Source organism: Trachurus trachurus (assembly GCF_905171665.1).
Source record: "Trachurus trachurus genome assembly, chromosome: 19".
In the NCBI taxonomy this organism is placed as follows: Eukaryota; Metazoa; Chordata; class Actinopteri; order Carangiformes; family Carangidae; genus Trachurus; species Trachurus trachurus.
This window is the reverse complement of record NC_139913.1, coordinates 14,868,985-14,892,695: the sequence shown is the minus strand read 5'-3', so window position 1 is coordinate 14,892,695 and position 23,711 is coordinate 14,868,985. Positions and strand designations below refer to the sequence as shown.

Genomic DNA, 23,711 nt, shown 5'->3' with positions numbered 1-23,711 from the left:
TGGAGAGAGAGAGAGAGAGAGAGAGAGAAAGAAAGAAAGAGAGAAAGAAAGAAAGAAAGAAAGAAAGAAAGAAAGAAAGAAAGAAAGAAAGAAAGAAAGAAAGAAAGAAAGAAAGAACAGCAGTATTTGTATTTATAGAACATTTGTTTTCAGAGGGAAATTCACTGACCAAATTAGATAAGGGAGAGGAGTCTGTGCCAGGCTTTTAGAATTTCAGAAGCTAAAGGTTAGAGTTGAAATGATTTGTTTATGGAGGGGGGGAAAAAAACAATACAAAGCTGTGCTGGCAAGTGTGCACCCTTATTACCATTTGGACTGTACGCCAATGGGCAAATATCAGCGTTTGCTACAGAGCTGTTAACACCTGCACACTGACAGGTGATCCAGGTGTGATCCAGCTGTGCCATCATCAACAGAAACAGACTGAGATGATGGTTCAGAGGAGAGGCTCTCTAATCTCTCAGTTTCCCTCTCAGTGGGGGGGACTAAGACTCAAGGAAGAGACAAACAAACAGAAGTCGACATGAAGCAACATTGAAGTACTAGTGATAATTCATTAAAAATCTGTTTTGCTGCAGTATTGGTCCAGCACAAAGTCCCAGGTCTGCTTTTAGCAAAAATAAAACTGTCTTCATCTAAAAACTGGAAGCATTTGTCTTTTGTTCAGACGCCTGAAATGACCTGCGATTACTTTTACTGGAGGAGAATTTGTGAATTCTTACTTGTTTCCAGAGGAACTCTTTGCTTCCTGGCTCCTAGCAACAGTCAATGTTTTTTTTTAACTCAATGATTTTCTTCATTGTGACTGAATACTAACAACAACAGTCTTGCAGCCCCTCACTGAACTGCTGGCTCAGAGCCTGCAGTTGCCATTTTGCTGCTCACAGCTCCAGTAAGTGTTTCTCCTGCCAGCCTCCACACAGTTCAACCACTGGTTCCTACGCTCACTACCTCGGTGTACTGTAGCAGGAGTCTTTAGTTTCAGTGGAAGCAGTAGCTGCTGTCAGAGGCCACTTCTACACTCTGGCTGTGTTCTATGTGGATTGCATTAATACACAAGTTAGCATAGTTTTTGGATGCTAAATGCTATAAGGTAACTGGGTTTTTGTCAGCTGCCTCCAGCTCCTCTGACTTGCTGAAGTCAGTGCAATAGATGGTACATTTATTTCACAGACCTGTCCAAAGTTAAGAGGAGAAGTCTCTCTCCTCAGCCTGAGGGATGCAGAGCAGGATAAAGCCAGTTATTGTATCTGGAGTGTAGAGTCGGGCATGTCGTAAACAGTGGAGTTGTGAACCTGCAGTTTTACAGTAATTGTTTGGGCTGTAACCAACCAAAAGTACTTGACTTAGGTTTCTAATACCTTGGAATCTGGTGGTACCAAGTCACTTCAGATTGCCCTGGGGTCTCCATCCATGTGAATGTGGGGGAAGCATAACCATGACCAGCCAAACAACCTCAGCAGGCCTGTTGCCAGAGCTGTAGTTCCTCTCTGATGTCTGAGCTCCTCACTCTTCAGCTGTTTGGGTCGTTGCAATCTCATTGTTTGTGTCAATAATACCCATGTTCAGCACTCTAGAATAAGTTTAATATGTGGATCGTCTGTTAAATCTGGAGCCTTGCCTTCAGGCTCAGCTTCCTGTTCACCACGACAGTCAGTGAAGCGCCCACATTACTGCTGACACGGCACCACTCTGCTGGTCTATTTCGAATCCCATCTCGCCTGATTCCCACACGCAACTCTTCTCTACACAGGCAGGTAGTCAGATGGATATAAAGCACTATAACTTTATATCTTCGAATTAAAAATACAATACAATAAAATATAATATCAAATATTTCCAAATGGATAATGGCCAGAAATATCTTAACTAGTTACAGATAATTCACTGCCCCGAAAGTTGTATGTATATTCATCAGAATCTCCCAAGAGTGTGAAAATAGTATCAAAATCTATTGAAGGATTAACGCTAATGACAAGTAATTACCACACTTACGCAGTGTTGTTACTGGGCCCTGTCCTGACAATTAAAGCGTAACCACAAAATAACCTTAAAGGTCTAAGCCTCTCTTCTGATTGGCTGGCTGTTCAAAGTGATCTGATTTAAAAAATTAATTAATTAATTAATAGCAGATTTCAGGTAAACACTTATCTTAGAAGGTGGAGTGGTGGGTCCATGTGGGTGGGGATTGGGGCATGGTGGACTGCCAACAGTGACTGCTTTATAGTGACATCACAAAGTCACAGAAATCCTGACAGCTTGTTTTAAGGCTCAGTTTCTGAATCCAGGCTGTGTGCATTTCTCTGTAGACTGAGGCTTTGATACTTTCATAGGATTTATATAGAACCTAGAGCTGCTTTATAATCAACACACATGAACATCTACCTTTACACAATGTGGGACCTTTAACACTAAAATTAAATGTAATTCATTGTAAATAAACATATTCTGTCCCTGTGAACTTTTCCCGACTTCCCTGTCCTCCACACCCTCACCCTGATAAATGCCTGAGTGTTCACATTCAGCATAAATCATCAGGTGTGGAAGTGTCCACTGTGCCTCGCTCAATCTCTCTTAAATCCTCTTCAAATTTTATTATCATGTATGTTTGAGTGTAGACATGTCTTAGGTTGTTAGTAATATATTTCCCCCCCATGCGTCTCAGATAACTCTCAATCTCCTGGGTCACATATCGATGCCACAGGAGCAGTGAGAGGGGAGATCAGTAACACAATATGACAATGCCATGACAATTTGAACTTAAGAGGATGTAGAAACGGCGCTCTCTCTGCTCCCTCTCTGTGTCTTTCACACTCTTCCACTTTATGACAAATTCATTATGTTGTTCTGTCAGTCCTGCTCTATGCTGTCACAGCAGCTCTGTGTCGTTTTCAAGCTGATCAACCACACCTCTCACATAAGTCACCTTTTTTTTACATGCACCAAAGGAGCTAACCTGTGACGTGCTGTGTGTTTCCTGCAGCAGGCAGAGGAGGCTGTACAGACAGACGCCTCCCAGCAGCTCCACCTGCAGCCCAACGACTCGTCCGGGAAGCAGCAGCCCAAGAGGTTACACGTCTCCAACATCCCCTTCCGCTTCCGAGATCCGGACCTCCGGCAAATGTTCGGGGTGAGAGGACGATTCTAAAACAGACACACAGATACATGCATACACTCACTTTACACCATGACAGTCATATAGTGCACATCTGTTTTCTTGAACCAGGTTGAGCTCAGTCTCAAGCACTTGTGGCACAAAAAAGGTTGGGCTCGGAGAGAATATGATATGTTACAGGTGGATGAGTTTGTCACAGTCTTAGCCAATCACATTCACCACTTTAATCTACTTCAACCACGAGGCTCTCCCCATCAGACACTGATAGAATCCTGTAAATGGGTCAGGGTTAATGAGTCTTTTAATTTGAATTCAGTTTGGATACCTTAAAGTTCATCAAAGGTCATCTTTTTTTTTAACATATGTGGAAGTGCAACATTCTGTCGTACAACAAACATAATCATTTGAATATAGAGAAGAGATTTTAGATAAATACACTGTAAAATATCATAAAGGTGTCACAGTAGAAATAAAAAGGCATTCTAGTTTCTCAAGTTATATTCTTTTTATTTTGGACTTTCATATGTTATGTGGAACAACCTGGTAAAGAAATATTTGCCATAACAAACTGTCCTGATGGTGTTTTTAGTGGAAAGAGAAGTTTTATTTAATGTAGTGTTTTCTATAAGAGTTAATTCTGAATTGACAGTGTAGTCAGAGACTGTAGATGGGACCAGAGTAAAGGAAGCACATGACCTGCTGACAGCTGTAAGATCCACCTGTTAATCTTGATTATCTGACTACACTGTCAATTCAGAATTAACTCTTATAGAAAACACTACATTAAATAAAACTTCTCTTTCCACTAAAAACACCATCAGGACAGTTTGTTATGGCAAATATTTCTTTACCAGGTTGTTCCACATAAAATATGAAAGTCCAAAATAAAAAGAATATAACTTGAGAAACTAGAATGTCTGTCAGCTAGTTGAAAATACTCATAGAAGTACAAAGAGGGCTACACAGAGATAAAATTGGGTTTAGAGAAGTTTATCTGAAAATTACTTCACTAAATCAAGTGACTGAAATACTAGAGGACAGAGGTGCACTGAGTAGTTGACCTGCTCTGAGCAGGAGGCGCTTGACCTCATCGTTGGCACCAAGATTGCTGTGCACCACTGGATTCTCATTGCCAAACCCTCTGCGCTGCTGCTCTTCCCAAGGTGGCACTCAGCAGTCACCAAGATACCAAACCAGTGCAGTGGAGCAGATACCCTCTGTGAGCCACAGGAAAATACAACTCTGTGTTTTAGCACAAAAAAATAAAGCCCTTAGTGACTTTTATTTATCTTGTGTTGGCTCTGTTGTGCTGGGTGCAGGTTTGCTGCATTCCCATTCTTTGTTCCACTGGGAGAATTTTTGGAAGAATGTCCTGAGGGATTTGTGAAGACTAAATCCATCAGTAAATGTTATTTCATGCCAGTTGCTTATTAAGACATTAGGCATCTGTCACATTCAAAGTGGATTCGACACCCCACAGTGAATCTACTGGTCCTGTCGGTCCTGCAAAAACAAACTGATCACAGTGGATCAAAATCAAGAGTTACGTAAAATCATGAAGCACCCGAGGCCTTCCCCGTGAACGTAGCTCCAATTTAAGGCAACCAACTCATGCAATTGTTTTTGTTGGTGGATTCACAGCATCTATTACAGCGTCTGTGTTTGCTGTCTCAACTTTGATCTCATCACTTCCCATAAGCAAACATCAGGCTCATCACAGAGGAGCGAGGATGTGTGTGTGTGTGATGTGGAAATCACGTTCTCTTTGTCCCTCTGTGTGTGTGTGTGTGTGCGTGTGTTATACAATGTGGGACCATGTTGCTCAAGTGATTACTGATGAACTACCTACACACACACACAAATACATAGACACATTACTGAGTACTGATTTGCAAAACCCAAATCCAGCACTAGCATTAAATATAATAAAGGTCTGGAGATTTCCTCCCCTCTGACACCTCCACCCTCACCCCCACTCCACTAATCGACGAGAGCATCTGCTCCTGCTCCAGGAGGAGGAGAGGAGTCTGCACGCTGGCCTTCCCCAGCCTCAGAGCTCCTGATGTGGGGAGAAGAGGAGGGGATGGAGGCGCTGGTGGAGACACAATTAATGCGGTTCCTCAGGGTCAAGGTTAAAAGGGAGTTTATCCTCATTAGGTCTATATAGGGTGACAGCTCCAGTTATGGGTGGGAAGTCGGTGTGTGTGTATGTGTATGTTTGGATTTATGCATGCGTGTTTATTGTTGAAAACTTTCCCCCCAACAGCCTTCAGTCACCTGGGGAGGTCTCAAGGCTCTAAACACCGCACCGCAATTAACCAGTGACATCATCAGGTCGCAAAGTAGGAGCCGTGTGGGAGGAAAAAAAACAACCCACAGGAGCAGCAGGACAGAGAGGCAGGATAGGGGGATTAGAAGAGACAGCCAATCTGGTAGCTCTCACTACAATCAGCGCTGCTCAGAGGTCATACAGCCTCTTTAAGAGCAGGATCACAATGACTGAGGATCCAAGTCACTGGAGCCTCAGGACAACTGGAGCCAGGAAACTTTTCCCTGTCACAGCAACTTTTCCCTTTCAAGGAAGCTTTGCTGAAAAATAGATGTAAAACACTAAGCACAGGTGATATGACAGAGACCACCATTCCCTTTCAAAACAGCATTATGTGTGCTTTTATTTTGAAACATCAGTTTTATACAGTAAAACTAAACACAGCAGTCTTTGATGCAAGTGTGAGCTCCATGTGAAAACATCGTAGCTGCACAAGAACAGTCAGAGAGATATTATTATTAAGTGCACATCTTGCACATCTAATCAAGAGCAGTTTAATAAACTGATGACTTCATTACCAGCTTTTACACACAATGGAAATAAGATTAGTTCAGTAAATTATAAAACAGTGTGAATGAGTCATACAAGTTAAGAAATAGAGCGTGTGGTTTTTCTTTTCCTTTGGGCTTCATTATACCCCTGTCGTGTCGCTGTCCCTCAGCAGCTAATTGATATGTATAATACTGCTGCTAACAAGTAAAACTGAAAGTAAAATCAAGGTAATAGAGTTCCTCAGAAGTAAGTTTGAAAAGTAGGTAATTTCTCAGTATAGTCCCTTGTCCCAAAACATTTCCTGATTGGGTTTTAGGTTAGATGTCTGAAAATAAGGACTGTGGTTAACACAAACTCAAGTCATGTTTTCTTCTATGACATTAAATACTTTAGTAAATACCCTGGTCCTGCTGCCTTGAAGCTTTTATGGAGGCCAGTTGCCAACCGAGGTTGTCAGAGACGTTAAATGTCATCAGATTGGACATGGAAACCGATCCACTCACCAGTCCACCTTTACAGCTTTGTTGTGTTTATTCTCACACACTTATAAACTGTCACTGGCTTTCTAGTAAGAAAGGCTTTTGTAGAAAAGCTCAGAGCTGAATGGAGCTGCAAATCTGAAGTGTAGAGGTGGTGATGTGAATCATGTGAGATAGTGTTATACCTGTGGTAATTGTACTTCATTTTCTATCTTGTTTCTTTTTTACAGCTATCCGTTTTTGTTGTTTTAAACCTGACAGTTTCCACTACTGTGCCTGGATTGTGTATTTGATGAGTTTGATGAGGAAAACCAAGAAATCCCATTAGCCTCCGTAGCGTAGCTCTGAGCAGCTCACGGCTCTGCTCCGCCATTCTAAAAATAGCTTGCACCGACAATTAAAAAAAAAAACTGTAGGGATGATGGCAATGGGCCAATTTGCCAAAATGTTGAACTATCCCTTTAATCATGATTGTGAGTTGTCGCTTTTGTGTTGCCTGTGTGTGGTCCGAAGCAGACGCTGAGGACGTCCTGGTCAGGACAGACAGCCGCCCACCCTGAGCCTGCTGCTGCTCTGGATCTCTGTCTTTGAAAGGAAAGTTTCTCTTTGCCACTGTCACTGAATGCTCCTTCTCACCGTGGTCCTCACTTTTTTGACACTTCAGCAGAGCAGTTGAGCAGTTTTGATCCACTGTGTTTGGTAGCTGTCTTCTAGCAGAGAATGTAAAAGGCTGTCAGGGTCCTCACACGTACACACACAGCCACATGCAGTGTACACTCTCACACACACCTCCTTCTCTTTTCTCCCTGTTAATGGTCCACCTTTAAGGATTAATGGTTGTGGACAGGGCAGGAGCACTGCAGTCGAGATTCCATCTGGGCTCTGCCTTCGCCACAATGGGCTGCAGTGGCATTCGCCTCCATTCAGTTAAAATGGGACTTGTGAGCAACTGGCTCAATCTCCCAATACGGTTCTGCTAGACTACCACCACAATGCAAACAAAGGCAATAGCTGGGGCATTACAGCAAATGGAATTCAGTGTCATTTCAGCAAAAGCTGTAATAGAAAAGCAATACGAGAGCGTTAAACAAAGCCATATAAAGAAGTTCAATCAAAGGTGATGCAGCCACAAGCTGGGGGTCTGTCTCTGTGAATTACACAGTAATACACAGTAATACTCCCTCAAACATCTCTGGAAATCCAGCTCAGGACACAGAATTAAAGGCAGATTGTTGGGTACGGCTGCAGCAGCAGAGACGCGCCAGGCAGAAAAAGTACGGCCTCAGAAAGGAATAAAACTGGGTTCATTACCCAAGCTTATTTGAGTTTAATTCATAATTAGAAAAACACATTTGGAAGGAAATTACTAGGCCGGGGAAGAGGGTTTTAATGGTAGAATGATAATTGGCATTCACAGCACCACTTCACTGATTCAATTCTCTCATTCGCAAGATGTGGCTGAAATCTGTAATCTAGTTCTGCACCTCAAATAATTCCCCTGGCCTGAAAACTCACACTGCTCATTTACACTCACATCGAGGGTGATTGGGATTCTTATATATCGCTCAAACAGCAGGGGGGGGGGGAGAGGGGGGCGGCCCCAGTCTGACCACATGTCAGTTTTTTCGCAGGGGTTTGTTTTGGCCTTTCATAAATCCCTCGTAATTATTTCTGACACGTGGAACCAAAATGTCTGCCGGCGCGGATCGGAACCAAAATGTCTGCCAGGCGCGTTCACAGAAGGACGGCGCTCGTTTAGCCCCACGCGGAGTGAAACTTCGCAAGATGATGTGCAGGACCGCCGCCGTCCCCTGAGCCTCAGCTGTGTTTAATTAATAAGCAGGCACTTAGTGAGGCTGCCGCAACAGGGTCCTTACGGTCACATTCCCAGTGGTAGGGGGCCAGATGAGTGAGTCATTAGACACTCGGCACACACACACACACACACCCACAAACACTCCTGGTCTACAGCAGTGTGTATGTGCGTGCGCATGTGTGTTTGAGGTGAGCACCAGGGGTTGGGTTTTGTGCTAATGGAGTTTTAATGACACCTACTCCTGCCTAATCACCTCTTCTGGAGGCTTCCAGCATTCCAGGTAGCCCAGTGTTCCCAGCAAGGGAATTCTTTTTAATGTCTCCTGTTCACGGCTACACTCTCATTTGCCTCCCCAATTATTCCATAAGGCTCCACTCTAACCAGCTCTGCCTCCGAGGAGGCGAGGTGTAATTATAATCTGAAAACCTGCTAATTTACACCAACATATCAGTGCAGCGATGGAGCCGCTCCGCACTGAGTGGGTAGTTAGAAAACCTGTGCTCTGCCACTGTTGCGTGCCCCCCCAGTGGTGCCGGTGTTTTTTTGTTGATTAAGACAATTAGAGTGTTAAGAATACAGAGGGACAGTGATAGGAGTTATTGCTCTGTTTACCATTAAGCTGAAGCGCAGCAGGTGAGAGCGGTACTTCTGGGTGATGTCATGGATTTTGAGATGTTATAATTAGAGTCATAACCACAGGAGGTTCATCAAATATGCAAACAATCATCAGAATCACTTTGTACTTTGTAGGTAAAAAAAATAACTGGCCGCATGTGTTTAACTCGAGCACAGACTCTACTTCAGCACGTCACTGGTGTTTGTCAGTGAACTGAGTCTTTTCATCCTGTGCTGTTTCAGACTATAGACTGAAACAATGTGCTGTGTGGGCTCCATCTCAGTTTTTTAGTAGTTCCAGCACTGGGTCTGAGTCCCGGGTCTGGGGCCTTTGTGTTGCATGTTCTCCTCATGCTTATGTGGGTTGTCTCTATGTTCTTCAGCCAACTCTCAGAGACAAGCACTTAAGGTCAATTGGCTCAACTCTAAAGGGGTGAGTGTGTGGTTGTCTGTCCCTGTATATCGGGTGGATGCCACCCTCACCCTGCATAGATACAGTATGTGGTATAGTAATGGATAGACCATCTCTAGTGATTATAGCGATTATGACAGGAGAAAGAGTGGAGGGATGTTGTAAAAGGAGCAATTATGAGGTGGATGTGGTGGGAAGGGTCAACAAAGTCTGGTGTTATTTGCCATTACAAAGTTAACCATGTCATTATTACTAAACCTAACCAAGTAGTTTACTTGTCTAAACCAGTAAACCAAACCAAGTTCTGGTCCACCTCCAGTATGGAGACACTATTTTCAGGCAACACTCAGAGGTGGTATCAGAGGTCTGCTTTAATGTAAATATGTGAGTGATAGTTTATTTTTTTCATTTAAAGGTCCAGTGTGTAAAATATTCCAATTCTTTTCCATGACTACAAAGTCAATACCTGGACAGGAACTGATTTGTGACCAGTCTAATATCCATATAGACAATATGAATAATCTTTTAAAAGAATGTTTTTGCTTTTGACTGAAACCTTTTTTAAATTGCAATCAAATTATCTCTGTTATCTAAAGTCAGAACATTTGTCTCTGTATTCAACAATAATATTCAGTTTCAGGAGCAGCAGCAGCAGTCTGAGCCTGAGTCTCACTGAGGCTGATGAACACTTCTCTGTCTTTCCTGCAAAATAACATTAATTTGGACTAATGGAGACGACTTCCCTCAGAGACCAAACAGTGGAATAGAGATGGATGAGTTAGAAGAGAGGCTGTAGGAAAACAGCAGTGACTGGTGGAAACATGCGGGCTGGATCTCTGGTGTGGTGATACGGTCATAGAAATTACACTCTGTATCACTGCTACCAATAATAGCACTTTTGTGTGTGATAACACCTTTGAATGTAATTACATTGAAGAGAAATAATTTGAAGTCATTTGAAGTAAACACACCAAGAATCTCATTACAGAGCAATGTAGGAGTAAATGATAATAATAATGGAAGTGTTAATAATAAAGCAGAAGTGGGAGGGGACTGAATTGGTTTTCAGCCACCAAGAGTGACTTCACACTGCTGCTGAAAATCACTGTTTCCTGTCCTGGCTGGAAGTTAAAAGTTCACCTCTGGTCACAGCAGCATCACTGAGGGTGTGTGGGTGTGGTCAGCTGTAACCAAGAGCAACAACACACCTGTGCATCGCCACAGAAACAAGTTTTTACGCAGGAGTTATGGCAGCACAGTAGTCACTCCACACCCTGTGTGTGTGTCCGTCTACACAGGAGGCATTCAGGTCACCTGCATTTAGTTCAGCGTTCAAAGCACAATCTCCACGGCACAACAGGAGCCATTACACTGTTTTACACCAGACAGCCTAAGACTTGTTAGATTAACATGTGTGGACTAATCCTGCAGTCCCCAACAAATGTACCTTTTACTCTTGTTGAAGTGAGTTTTGTCAACAACTGTTGTTCCCGTTTGTTTTGAATTTTCTAAGATCCATGCATTTGAACAAATTTGACAGATTTGCATTTTCAGTTGGAACTAATGTGAACGTGTCTTAGAGCCACATAGATGGACTAACACACTGTTGCGTTTGATCTTTTCATGAAGTCACTACTTCTCCTCTGTCAAGAGCCTTGTGTCTTTTTGACCAGGTCTTCATGTACATACTTTATTAACCGCACTGGAACAATAGTGACTTGATTTATGTTCATGTTGAGTGGTTTACAAGAACAAGCAGTCACACCTTCATGCCAGGTTAAAGCTACATAGTTGAAAATCTGGTCAGAAATTCATCCAGATAATCGCAGTATGATGTTTGAGCCCTGATGGGATGATGACTACAGTAAACATGTTTGTTGGAGTTGATGTTTGTTTAGGGCAGATGTTGATTTGATGTTTTTTTTTTCTTTTTTAAAGGGGACATATTATGGAAGTATCACTTTTCAGACTCCCTAGGTTAAAATCCACGTGGTTTTACGAGCTGTTCCCTCAGTTGTCTTCCAGTGATGTAACTAGGATTCGAATTTGCATAATACCACCTCTACCTGGGACTGGTAGAAGGGGCGGGGCAAGCAGTGGTTCATTTGCATTTAAAGGGACAGACACTGAAACCAGCCGTTCTGAACAGGGCTGTTTTGAGAGCATGAAAAGAGCTGTGATGTTTGATCCTTGGGGTATTTTGACCAAAGCATGTCACAGACATGTCTTTAAGACATCCGTGGGAACTATTTTAATTTGTTGAAAGGTGGCATGATATGTCTCCTTTAAATGAGTAATCTGAACATATCCTAAAAATTCTCAGACTCTAACTTGCCTTTGTAACTCTAAGAACAATTTCTTCCCCCGTGTTTTGACAGAAGATCATCTGAAAGTGACCCAAAAAAAAAAGTGATCACAAGTCACACCACTACATCCTGCTTGTCTCTTGTTCATCAGCTCATTGGCATTGACCAAGACTATTGAATTTGTGCTAAACAGGGCTGTATCAGAGTGGCGTGTGTGTGTGTGGTGGTCAGCCTCACCACTGGCATGGCTGACAGGGTAATTAGTTCTAATGAAATAACGCAGCCATTGTGGACAACAATTAAAGCTAGCTTTCATTCCACTCATTAGCCTTAGTGCAGGAGCACTTTCATGTTCTTAATGATCTGTTCTGAAGGACACACAGCTCTCATACACACATAACACACACACAGGTGCAGTGTGGTTACATTAAAAGAAGGGTGTAGGCATTCAGCACATGGTGGCTACATCACACTACCCCTATCCCTACTTGCTTGAAGCCCCGTTCTTCACAGAGGAATTGTGAAATTTTTTCTTCTATTCATAACTGGTGGAGTTGGTCAAGTTGTTCCAAAACAGAGAGGGCATAAAAACTGCAGTATCTCTGACTCCTTATCATTTCTGTTGTAGTGCAAGAAGTGAATAAAAGATGCCCCAAAGACAACAGTGTCGGTAGTTTTTTGCTTTTTGTTTCTTGTTTTCTGACCTCACCTCTGAGTAACAGTGTTTTTTTTGCTGGAAGACAAATGTCAGTGTTCTGGTTCTGAGACGTGTTCAGGTCTCGGTTGCATCAGTGCATTCAGGATGTGAGAAGAACTGTTGTGCTGAGGCTGCCTAAGAAAAGAGGATAATGTAAACTTTTGGAAAAAATGAAGACAGAAGAGAAACGTGAATTAGCACCATGTGGTGTATTTGTTGTTTCGTGACAATTCCTTCAGTGGAAATCAGTTAAATCTATAGAAACATCCAGGCACAGCTGGGGTCAAGTGACTGTTGTCAAACTTAGAAGAAGAAGAGAAGCAAAAATATAAAATAAAATAAACTAAACCTACAACATGATTATAAAGAGATGTAAAAAAAAAAAAAAAAACACACAGAGACACAAGTACATGTGTAGACACAACTAATGTTACAGAGAAAAAGAAAATAAGTTCAGTCAATATAGTGTAAACAGAGCGTACTTATCAATAGAGGTGATAACTGTGAAACACAAACACACACTGTGACTTGGGGAAAATGGATTTTGAGCAGTTCACAGCTCTTTTTATCCTCAACCAAACCTGTCCTGCTTTTTTCATGATTCACCAGTCTTCTCTTCTGTGATTCACACACACACATATACACACACTCAAAGAACGCAAATGGAAGAAGCACACAATAAAGCACATGCACACACACACACACACTCTAAAATGCAGCCTTCCACTGGAGAGAAGGAGAAGCAGGAGGAAAACACAGGGAGTCGGGCTAAATGACTTGTTCAGCGGGCTGTGGACTGGTCTCTCATTGAGGGCGAGAGACCCAGACAGGGACAGAGGGAGAGAGAGAGGCAGGCACAGAATGAGAGCGCTGATCCGTGCTGTCTGCAGCCCCGACCTCTCACACACACACACACACACACACACACAAACACACAACACAGCAAAGAAGAAACCATTCAATTCAAATATAATTTTTCTTTAAAAAGTTCACTTTTCTCATTTTGAGAATTACAGTCTTTTGTAATTATATCAGCCCCAGTCTGTATAAAGTTTTTCTCATCAGTGTGTCCATGTAATTAACTCAAACACATCAACATATCGACACATGTGTGCTCCACAACATAACGTACACTATATATATGTATATGTGAATCATCCATACGGTCTGACGCATGCTTTGCTGGTGGACTTCCTTCATCTTCAGGGTTGATGCTGGGGCTGTGACCTTGCCTTTGCTCTGCTGCCTGCTCCATGTTTATTTATTTATTGAAATAAACTACTTGATTCAAGGTCTAGTTATGGGGGGAGCACAAGGCTGAGCATTACCATACTGTCTGGCAAGGTTAGTTCACGTAGTCATGAGTTCATCCCAGCTGCTCCTGCACCACAGGCTCAAAGTGATCCAGGTCTCTGAGAGCTGCAAAGAGTTTATTTTACCCTAATATCAATTCATTTGAAAGGTAAATATATTTACAGATGTGAGTATGTAATCTAATTTGACATAATATATTGCACATGATTGTAATTACACGGAAATGAAAAGGACCAAATCGAATCAGAAAAAGATGAAGTTGGAAACAGGATGAGAGGAAGCAGATCAGGAGAACACATGCACATACATTATTTAAAACAGAAGTTGTATTTATTCAAAGAGGCGTTAAACTGCTAATACTGGTGAGTGTGTGTATGTGTATGTGTGTGTGTGTGCCCTCATTTTTCCCTCCTTGCCGCAGTAGTTTAGTCTTCATCTTATAGTCTGACCTCACACTATTAAGGATGCGTGTGTTTCATCAGAATAATCAGACAGACACATGGACACTAAAAGGTTTTGAAAGCTCAGTGTAATTCAGGTCCTGCAGTATTTATATTGTTTGAGGGGGTCTTTTAGATACGGTAATTAAGGATGCAGCACTTATCAATAGATCTAATATTCATACAGTGGCAAGAAAAAAGTAAGTGGACTTCGGAATTGCTTGCACTTGTGTTAGAATTTGTCATGAGATATCATGAGCTCATCATCATGTAGAAACACGCTGACTTTAATTATTAACACAAATCATTGTGTTCCTCATGTCCGTGTTTTGAATTATTAGAGAATTAGCAGAGACTGCTTGCCGGAAAACTGCCTCCGACGAGAACACGTGTCAGCGGTTTTGCATGAATTTACCTCAAAAACAACTCTGTCTCGTAACGTTCCGTTATTATCTCACAGCGTGGTGAATGTGCAGGTCACAACTTGTCCACAAGAGCGTTTTGGAGTTGGATTGTGTATTTGATGAGTTTGATGAGGGAAACCAAGAAATCCCATTAGCCTCTGTAGTGTAGCTCTGAGGAGCTCGCAGCTCTGCTCCGCCAATCTAAAAATAGCTTGCACCGACAATTAAAGGTAACAAACCTACTCCTAAAACTATAGGGATTGCCAAACTGTTGAACTATCCCTTTAAATATAACAGGGGATGTGATGAGGTCTCTAATGAGCGAAGAAGCAGCATTTTGGATCACATGGAGATAATGGAGGTCCTGGTTCATAACTGTATAGTCAAGATGAGAAGAGCCAGTGTTTTTACAGATAAACAGTGGATAAAAAGAGAATATACTGTAGATGTTGTTGGGGACTGACCTCTGTGCTGCTGCTGTTTTGCTGCACATGCCGGTCTGATCCTCCTCCTCTGTATTTTTACATCCGTATGGACACTCAAGCCCAGAATGAGGCTACAAACAAAGGTCTTCCCACCAGCAGCTGCTGGATTGTTTTTCATGTTTAAAAGCCATAAGCCCAATGTCTCATCCTATATAAACCCACAAGTATGACAGCCAATCAGCTTCAGTGCACTGGGAGGCGTGGCCACCAGGACCACTCTGTGTAATTAGCCAATTAAAGTGAAGCATGGAGCCAATTAAGAGCATTAAGAGCCCGATCAGAGGAGAATCTATAGGCACCGACTGGTGAGGGAGAGCTCTGGCAGGTAATTACTATGATGGTCTGCACCGTGAGCACATAAACAAACCTATGGTTTATCATGGGCTGTGCCTTAACTCCCTGTCAGCCCCCTCCCCTCCCCCTCACACACCTCATTTCCTATCCTAAATGAAAGGCCTCGTCCCTGTATAGAAATATTCCCTCTCTCTTCTTCCCTTGTATTTTTTTTATTATTTTGAGAGGGGAGAGGAAAACCAAGATGATGGGCATCATTAAGATCAGTGGTGCATGCTGAGGCATTGCACTTCTATAGCGTCTGCATCCACCATCGTAATGTTCATTAACACTGCACAGCCCTAGTCCCCAGTACACACACACACACACACACACACATTCCAACACATATACACATACACACACAACCTCTTTATTACCACAACAGAGCAAACACAGCATTAAACAGCATTAAGAGTAAATGGATATTTTATTAATCTCATTGTGGGGTGAAGAGGAGTTTGTTAATTCCCAACATTGACTGCTTGACCCTCTTAGTGGTAAGGGTGGGGGGGGGGGGGCTCAAGTGTGGAGGCATGTGCTGGTTTTTAAGTTTGACTAAGTTTTTGTATATGTATATATAGAGTAGGACCCAACAGTGCAGGTCACCATGTTCTAATTATTGCCTTCCTCTCTCTGCCTTTCCCCCCATCCTACCCCTGCCCTCCTTTTTCTCTCCCTGTCTTCCACAGCAATTTGGCAAGATTTTAGACGTGGAGATTATTTTTAACGAGCGAGGCTCCAAGGTAAGTGCACCGTAACCATGCATTCAAGAGCACACTCAGCTCTCACACACACACACATTTTCTAGCTGACTGTATTTGTCCCCTGGCCTCCTTCTCTCTTGTAGTCCTCCTCTCCTCTCGCTGACTCTCCAGCCCTCTCTCCCCCTCTCTCTCTCCTTCTGTCTAATAGTAATTATGGACCTATCAGTGACACTTGCCTCCAGGCAGCTTTTACACCTCACCGTACTGTCATACATTGTGACATACAATGAATCGCTCCCACTTATCTTAACGCTGACATTAAGATTCGCACAGTCTGCAAACACACACTGTCTTTCCTGGTTAGCTTCCCCCAACCCATAGCGCTAAAAGTAAGCATGAACACTTTGCTAATGTACTCAGAATACACTGATAAGATGGAGCTGAGGTTAAATTTACTGTCCCGGAGCCGGTTGCACCAGCTGTTTGTAAGTTTAAATATAGCCCAGTTCGACTGTGTCTTATTATTAAGTGGAGATTTACGCGTCACTAAATTAAAAAACAGGTTGCACCATAACCACAAGTTCCTGGGCAGAGGTTAGCTGCTATTAATATCTACGCCTAATAACGGTGGAGCTGACATGGCTTTATTTATACAGGAGGGAGGCAAGCTGTCACTGCAGGCGAGCACTGTGCAGAGGGATCGACAAACAATAACTGTGCAACATGAGAAAATACAAGCAAGAGATACATACACCACTGTACAGTATGGTACATTATTGCAATTTTTTTCCATTTCATATTCATCTTATAGTTTGTAATCAAACTCACAGTTTGTAGTTTTGCAGATTGGAAAATGTATAACAATGTAATTGTAAACCTAAAAACCTAAAAATACAATTAATAAAATACTATTATACACATTTTTAGCAGTAACAAAAATTGCAACAGCAGTGTTAGATTATGGTCAGCTTGGGCCTAATCAGATATTTCCAAGGCTTTCCAGACAAATTTTATTGCTCCATGTATTAACAGAGAAATTTATGAATTTGACATTTTGACATGGAGTTGTGTGAGGTACTTATCTATAGTCAGTGTCGTCCGTCTGCCGTCTGCCCAATTTCACGTGAATGCAGCATGAAAAATACAACTGAGTTGCTTGCGATGTACAAACGCAATGCTACTGTAGATGGGAGTACACAATGTACCTTTAAGTAAAACAAAAAATCAGTCAGTTTTATCAGTGTTTGCTTTGATTTTAATACATCGTTCTTGTATCTTGCAGTCAAATAGCCCTTGTCTTTGGTAACACATTTCTAAAATTTACAACCACACCTATGCTTGACTCAACTCAAACAGCTGATTTGCGAAATAGTGCAGGAGTTCAACAGTTGAAAAAGACTGTAACATCAGAGCAGAACAATGAAAATATTTTAGATTTTCAAAGAAGAAATGAAGTGGTTTTCTACCGCTCCCTTCACCAGCTCATCACTCAGCTTCTGTGTGTTGCTATTGATCACAATCTACAGCAGGTAACACACTGACTATAGATAAATACCTCACACAACACCATGTCCAATAACTGCAACTATCACTTCAAGGCCAACATAATTTATACACTAGGTTAGAATTAATTCTTGTTATGAAAGAAGTTCATAGTCAGTAGTCGCTGCTATGCGCCTGGCTTGTTATGTTTGCTGTATGTGAAAGAAGCATCATAGATAAGTAGTCACTATGATCAAGCGGACAGTAGGTGTGGCTCATACAGAGACCAAGGCTTCGTGAACAGAGTATCCAGGATGTCATGGTTCTCCTCAGCCTGATTTATCGACAGCTGATCTCCTGTGATATGAAGAGCCCAGTAAAAGCCTGCAGATAGGGCTGAGTGCTGCATACAAATACATTTCCTACATGCCCGTTGCCAAACCCTGATAATAAATGTGCTCACTTCATCGCTCCTCACGCGGGTCGCATGTGTGAATGTTTTGATGAGGATGACGATGTGGATCGCACGCTGTGGCCTTCAGATCACAGTCCAACTCCAACACCTATGGGAGACTTTGCAGCAACATATCAAACAGAGCGCTCCACCACCACCACCACCATTAAAGCTGATGAGGGGATATGTTTTGGAAGAGCTGTGCTCATCCACACTTACAGAGGTTCCTGAACAAAAGCAGCTCACAATATATTATTCCAGCATATTCATGGCACCAGGAAGTAATAGCAACATGGTTCCTGGTAATTTAACAGCAAAATGTATAGATGAACATCTGTAGCTGTGAGGCTCGTAGGACAACCAGCTTTTGATTTAGCATGATCATTAAAAGGTATCAGAGACAAGGACATGTAGACAGCACCCTGCCTTAGTAGCCCTCCTGCTGTTTCTTTCCGTGAGCACTGTTTCTCCTCTAGCAGCTCTTCCGTTCGCTGCCTGTCTGGTCATATGCCAGTCCTTAGAACACCTTGGACCGGAATTATTTACACATGAAAAGAAGCAGACCATCTGCATGCAGGGCGAAGAGCAGCGAGCGAACGTACCCATACATGTTAAAAGAATGTCAGAAGGATTAATTTTCCTCCCACTTCACTCTGTTAAATGTATTTTTTATCTGCTCCTCCTCCTCCTCCTCCTGCAGCACAGGCCCGTGTGTTATTTGTGATCAGCAGAAGGCAGTGAATCCTGTATATGCATACAAGATCACGGCATCCGGTGCCGTTTGCACATATTATCTGGCAAAGCAATTACAGAGCAACGACCGGCCCAGGATACATGAGCGAAAAGGATTGGCTCTTTGTCCAACAGGCGTGTCTGCCAGGCATATCAAATGGAGCTCATTCTCTGCCTCCATACCATAAACTCAGCAGTGACAGGGCGCCACGGGAGCGGCAGAGTCTGTCTGTCTGTACGAGACAAAAACACCAGGCCACAGCTTCACAGTCGGGCTCTGGATCCACTGGGTCTGTGACCTGTGCACCAGGACCAGGGCCTTTAAAGGAGACATATAATACCCTTTTTCCAGAAATTAAAAATAGTTCCCAGGTGTCCTAAAGACATGTATATGACATGCTGTCACTTTCAGATGATCTTCTGTCAAAACAAGAGGGAAGAAATAGTTCTTAGAGTTACAAAAGGAAGGTTAGAGTTTGAGAATTTTTAGGATAGGTTCAGATTGCTCATTTAAAGGAGACATGTTATGCCCCCTTTCCACAAATTAAAATAGTTCCCAGGTGTCTTAAAGGCATATCTGTGACATGCTTTGGTCAAAATACTCCAAGGATCAAACATCACAGCTCTTTTCATCCTCTCAAAACAGCCCTGTTCAGAATGGCTGGTTTCTGTGCCTGTTCCTTTAAATGCAAATGAACCACTGCTTGCCCCGCCCCACCCCTTCTACCAGTACAGGTAGAGCTGGTACAGATTGTTTTGTCATTTCTTACATTTTGGGGGCTGGAAGGCAAGACAAAACACCCTATATATTAAAGAGCCTTCAAAAAGTGATATCTCCGTAGTATGGCCCCTTTAACCCGTTCCATTTCATTTTGATATTTCTCTATTTCTGAGGTTAGATATCAGTACCAGTGTGAAATATGATCACAGAGCTCATAAATAAACTACCATGTTAACCAGCAGTCGCACCTCCAACAAGACAGCGTGCTCTGATACTGGTTAATGACAGCAGCTGGAGTGACATTTAAAATGAGTGATGGAGGAGCAGATTAGCAGCACAGTGGGGTGTTAGATTCACACGCAGCCATGAAGCAGCTGAGCGACCCGCAAACATGGATCCACTCCTGAAAACATGTCCACTTGGGCACTGAAAACATGACATAGCTGCAAGTGAATGGGAGTGCAGCCAGGAGGATGTTGTGGATCTTGAATTAGAACCACAAACACTGGGAACTGGTTTTTCAATGAGTTCCAGGGATTTGGGAGCAGGAGTCCCAAGAGCTGAGACATGTATCCCACCAGGGCCTTGGTCTAATTCCTGGTGGATTTTTTTCCCATGAACAGAATCTTTAACTTTTTTTTTTTTTTTTCATGAAAACCTCCTTAGTCGCTCATTTAAAGATGCCTGACAGAAAAACTTTACCGACATCCATCATTCCCCAAACAAAGAAATTACATTTTACCAAAGGAGGAAAACTCAGGCCATCATCATCTTAAAACTAGGAAATGTGCACATCGCTGTCTTATTAAACCTGTTTCATTCCCATGTGCATATATATTATGATCATTAAATTTCTGTCGTGGAGGCAGCAGGAGGTTTCACATGATTTACGTGGACTGCATTAAAGATGAAAGTGTTATTTACAAGTTCTGGAAGAAAAAAAAAATCTGGTGCAATGGTGAAATGATTCCATCAGAGAATATAGCTACCCTGCCATTTTGGCCTCAGTCTTAGTAGAAAGCACTTTGATGGGCCACAGTGAAGGGGTCAAAGATCACAAGGGAGCTCAGACGGCTGGTTGTGGTGCTAAACAAGCAGGATTCAGAAGATCGAGCAGCTCAGAATGTAGATGTGAAGGTTTCTGATCATCCAGGGACTGATCAGCGATAACAGAGACCATCTTTCAGCTCACACACTCTGTCTGCTTCAAGCTCGCTCACATAGACCAGATGTTGCAGTGCAGCAGGATTCGAAGCCATGTTTTACCCACTTACGGGGGGCCGTGTGAGCGAGCTCCGTCTCCAGGCCCAGTCTGAGACGCAGACAGACAGGGTGTCATGAGCGAGCTGCGTCCTGGGGCTCAGAGAGTCACGACTGACTGATCCCGTGGAGATTGTAATTGTGTGGCACTTATCTGCTCTCCCACAGGGGCCTCTGCACACCAGCAGAGCAACTGCACCGTACAGCAGACACACATACACACACATACACACACACATGCGCATCCCTTTCATTTCATCAGCTAACTCGGTTAGGTCCAGTTGTTTCTGTGACAGTCTGCAATGCTGGGAGGAGCAGGGAAAATCAAAAAGCATGCACACATCCACACACTGTGATGAGGTGGTGATTTCATATATAATGTCATTTAATAACATGATCAGAGCTGTTGTGTGTGGTTTGATGTCCTTGTGTTTCCCAGCTTCACTGTAACTCTGTTTCTCCTGTGTGTCTAACCAGCCTAACGTCTCTCCGGCTTCTGCTTCTAGATTCTTAGACGTGGTCCTGACCTGCAGCTCTCTCATCTCTGCTCTTTGTGTCTTTTTCTTCTCTCTTCTCCTCCCTCCCCCCCTTTTTTTTGTTTGTTTCATCATTTCATTTCATTTCTGGACTTCTTTTCCTTCCGTTGCTTGATTTTTCCAACCCCACCTCCTTGCCACTGCAGGGCTTTGGGTTTGTAACATTTGAAACGAGTGCAGATGCTGATCGTGCACGGGAGAAACTAAATGGTACAATCGTAGAAGGACGGAAAATAGAGGTGCCTTCCTTTTCCTGATTTTCCTCACTTCCCCCCTCCTCCTCCTCCTCCTCTTCTTCTTCTTCTTCTTCTTCTTCTTCTTCTTCTTCTTCTCCTCCTTTGACTCTTTCTTCTTCGTGCCTGCCTGACGTTTCCTGCAGTACCCCCCTCCCCTTCCTCTCCTCCTATGTCTATTTCTTCTCTCCCACCTGCCTGCTGCACCTTGAACACTGCATGCCGAACCCTGATCCGTAAGTGTGTGTGACAAAGAGAAAGACAGATCTGTTCAGTGGAATGTGAGTGTGCTGCAATGTTTTTGTTTCTTACTTTTTTTTCCCCTTGCATACACGTTGAATTCGGCTTTGCTTGTGATGGATTTTGTCCTGTGACTTTGTGTCTGTGGCATGTGCAGTACAGTGCGGTGGTTTTTGATTTGAGTGAAACAACTGGTTCAGAATGAACTCCCTCCAAGATCACAAATCTGACAGCAGGCTTTTACATATGGATACAAGTTGTTGCCTCTATTTTGATGTCACCATCCCGTTTCATTTTCCACTTAATCTGTTTTCCCCTTTTATTTTTATCATTTTAACTCACTTTGTTTCATCTGATAGAGGGAAGAAAGGAATTCTTTTTTCCTTGACAGTCATTCACCTTGAAATATAAAAGACAGACTTTACTACTGCTACCAACAATTTCTGTTCTGTTTCCTGGTGATGGAGGTCTGTTTCGATGGTGGGTGTACACAGCACCCACTAATGTTAGTCACACTGTCAATTATTCATAACTTTAAGGTCTAATGAAATGTAAAAGATGTTAGTTGTATCAAAAAAAATGTCAAAAAATGCAAATAAGTTGCATGTAGAGACCAAAACTATGTTTGTTCCAGGTTGTAAACATGTTTATTTCTGCTCGGAAGACATCTTAACAGGGAGGTCTATGGGGAGTAACTCGGGGGGTGAGCCTCTAGTGGCCAATCAAAGAACTGCAGTGTCTGGCTCCTCAGTGCTGTTGCTTGATTTAGGGGCCGTCCACATGAACACGGGTATTTTTGAAACCGTGTGTTTCTCTGCATGGTTTGGCCTTTCTTTCATCCACACATAACCACAGTTGTGGGCTCCTGAAACTGGAGTTTTTTGTAACCACAGTCCAGGGTGAACTTTTTTGAGTTTCAGTCCAGTTTCAGCAGTCATGTGTGGACAGGAAAACCAAGGAAAACCGCAATTAATCTCTTGTCGCCATTGTCACAGTGTGCGACAGTAAACAGTAAGGTGTACCCATGGAGACTTATAAACACAGTTAAAAATGTTTTACTCATCATTGATAGGCACTAACTGTATTTATAAACTACATACTAATGAGTGTTCATGCGTTATAAATGAAGAATTCAGTATTTATTAATGCTTAACTAATGCTTAATAGCGTGTGCTTATTATAAAGTGTTACCCACAACAGTTTACGTTACCTCTACATGAATACACTCATTCAACAAACTTTTGGATTTGAACATCTACAAAGAGCTAATTTGATCCTTCTCTTAACCTAGCAGCTAAAACTCACGCATCACTGTCACATCATTAGTTATTCATTCTTCAACGTTATTGAAGTATTCGTGGCTCATGCAGGAAACTCTGCGATGGTTCATGTCAGTGGTTTTCGGGACAAACGACCTGTGTGGTCGTTGAGGTTGGGTGACTTGTTCTTGAATGTTGCCTTGTTGAACGTCAGATCTTTGACTCGCTGCATGTTTTCCTCAAATTCCAGCATGGCATGAAGAGTGGGTATGATGTGGATTATCCACGTTATTCACTGTGATTTTGCTGTGTGTTGTTCTGCTTGTGTATCTGCCCTCACATTAATCTCTGTCTGTCTGCTGACAGGTCAACAATGCCACAGCCAGAGTAATGACCAACAAAAAGGTGGCAAACCCTTACACAAACGGTAAGACTTCAGATTTGTTTTCATATCTAATTGATCCTTTCTCCCACTCTCCCACTCCTTTTTCTTCTTCTCATTTGTTTCACATGTTGTCCCCACGTTCTAGTTTTCTGGCCCATTATTTCTGCCAGCATCAGAGCATCAGATGGGCATATTTATGAGAGGAAGTAAATCGGTCCAGCCAAAAGTCCAGCCATTCAGCTTGTACTGTGAATGGAAAAGAAACCAAAAAAGCTGCAAATGGAAGCCAGGCAGCAGATTCTGCCCTCACACAAAAAGAGTTGTTCACATTTGATTAATGAAATCAATATTTGTCAGAGAGGCAGTCGATTTGGTTTGAAATATCATGCAAATAGCAAAGTGAGATCTTTTCTTACCAGGGTAAAGGGAAAAGGGCAGCAGAGGAAGAGGAAGATTGGAGATGGA

The 23,711-nt window shown here is 42.6% G+C and overlaps 1 protein-coding gene across 5 annotated transcripts in view; it reads left to right on the top strand.

The window, feature by feature from the left end:
- Positions 1–23,711, top strand: part of rbfox3a (RNA binding fox-1 homolog 3a) — a gene marked incomplete at both ends in the record, with an annotated part of 244,070 nt that overhangs the window by 199,258 nt on the left and 21,101 nt on the right. For 2 of the 5 annotated variants that reach the window (XM_083993812.1, XM_083993814.1), the window contains 5 exons: positions 1,754–1,757; positions 2,984–3,130; positions 15,930–15,983; positions 21,276–21,368; positions 23,228–23,288. In XM_083993812.1, the coding sequence (XP_083849938.1) occupies positions 1,754–1,757; positions 2,984–3,130; positions 15,930–15,983; positions 21,276–21,368; positions 23,228–23,288 (359 nt within the window). The remainder of the gene's footprint in view (positions 1–1,753; positions 1,758–2,983; positions 3,131–15,929; positions 15,984–21,275; positions 21,369–23,227; positions 23,289–23,711) is intronic. The other 3 variants (XM_083993815.1, XM_083993813.1, XM_083993816.1) reach the window with 2 other exon arrangements.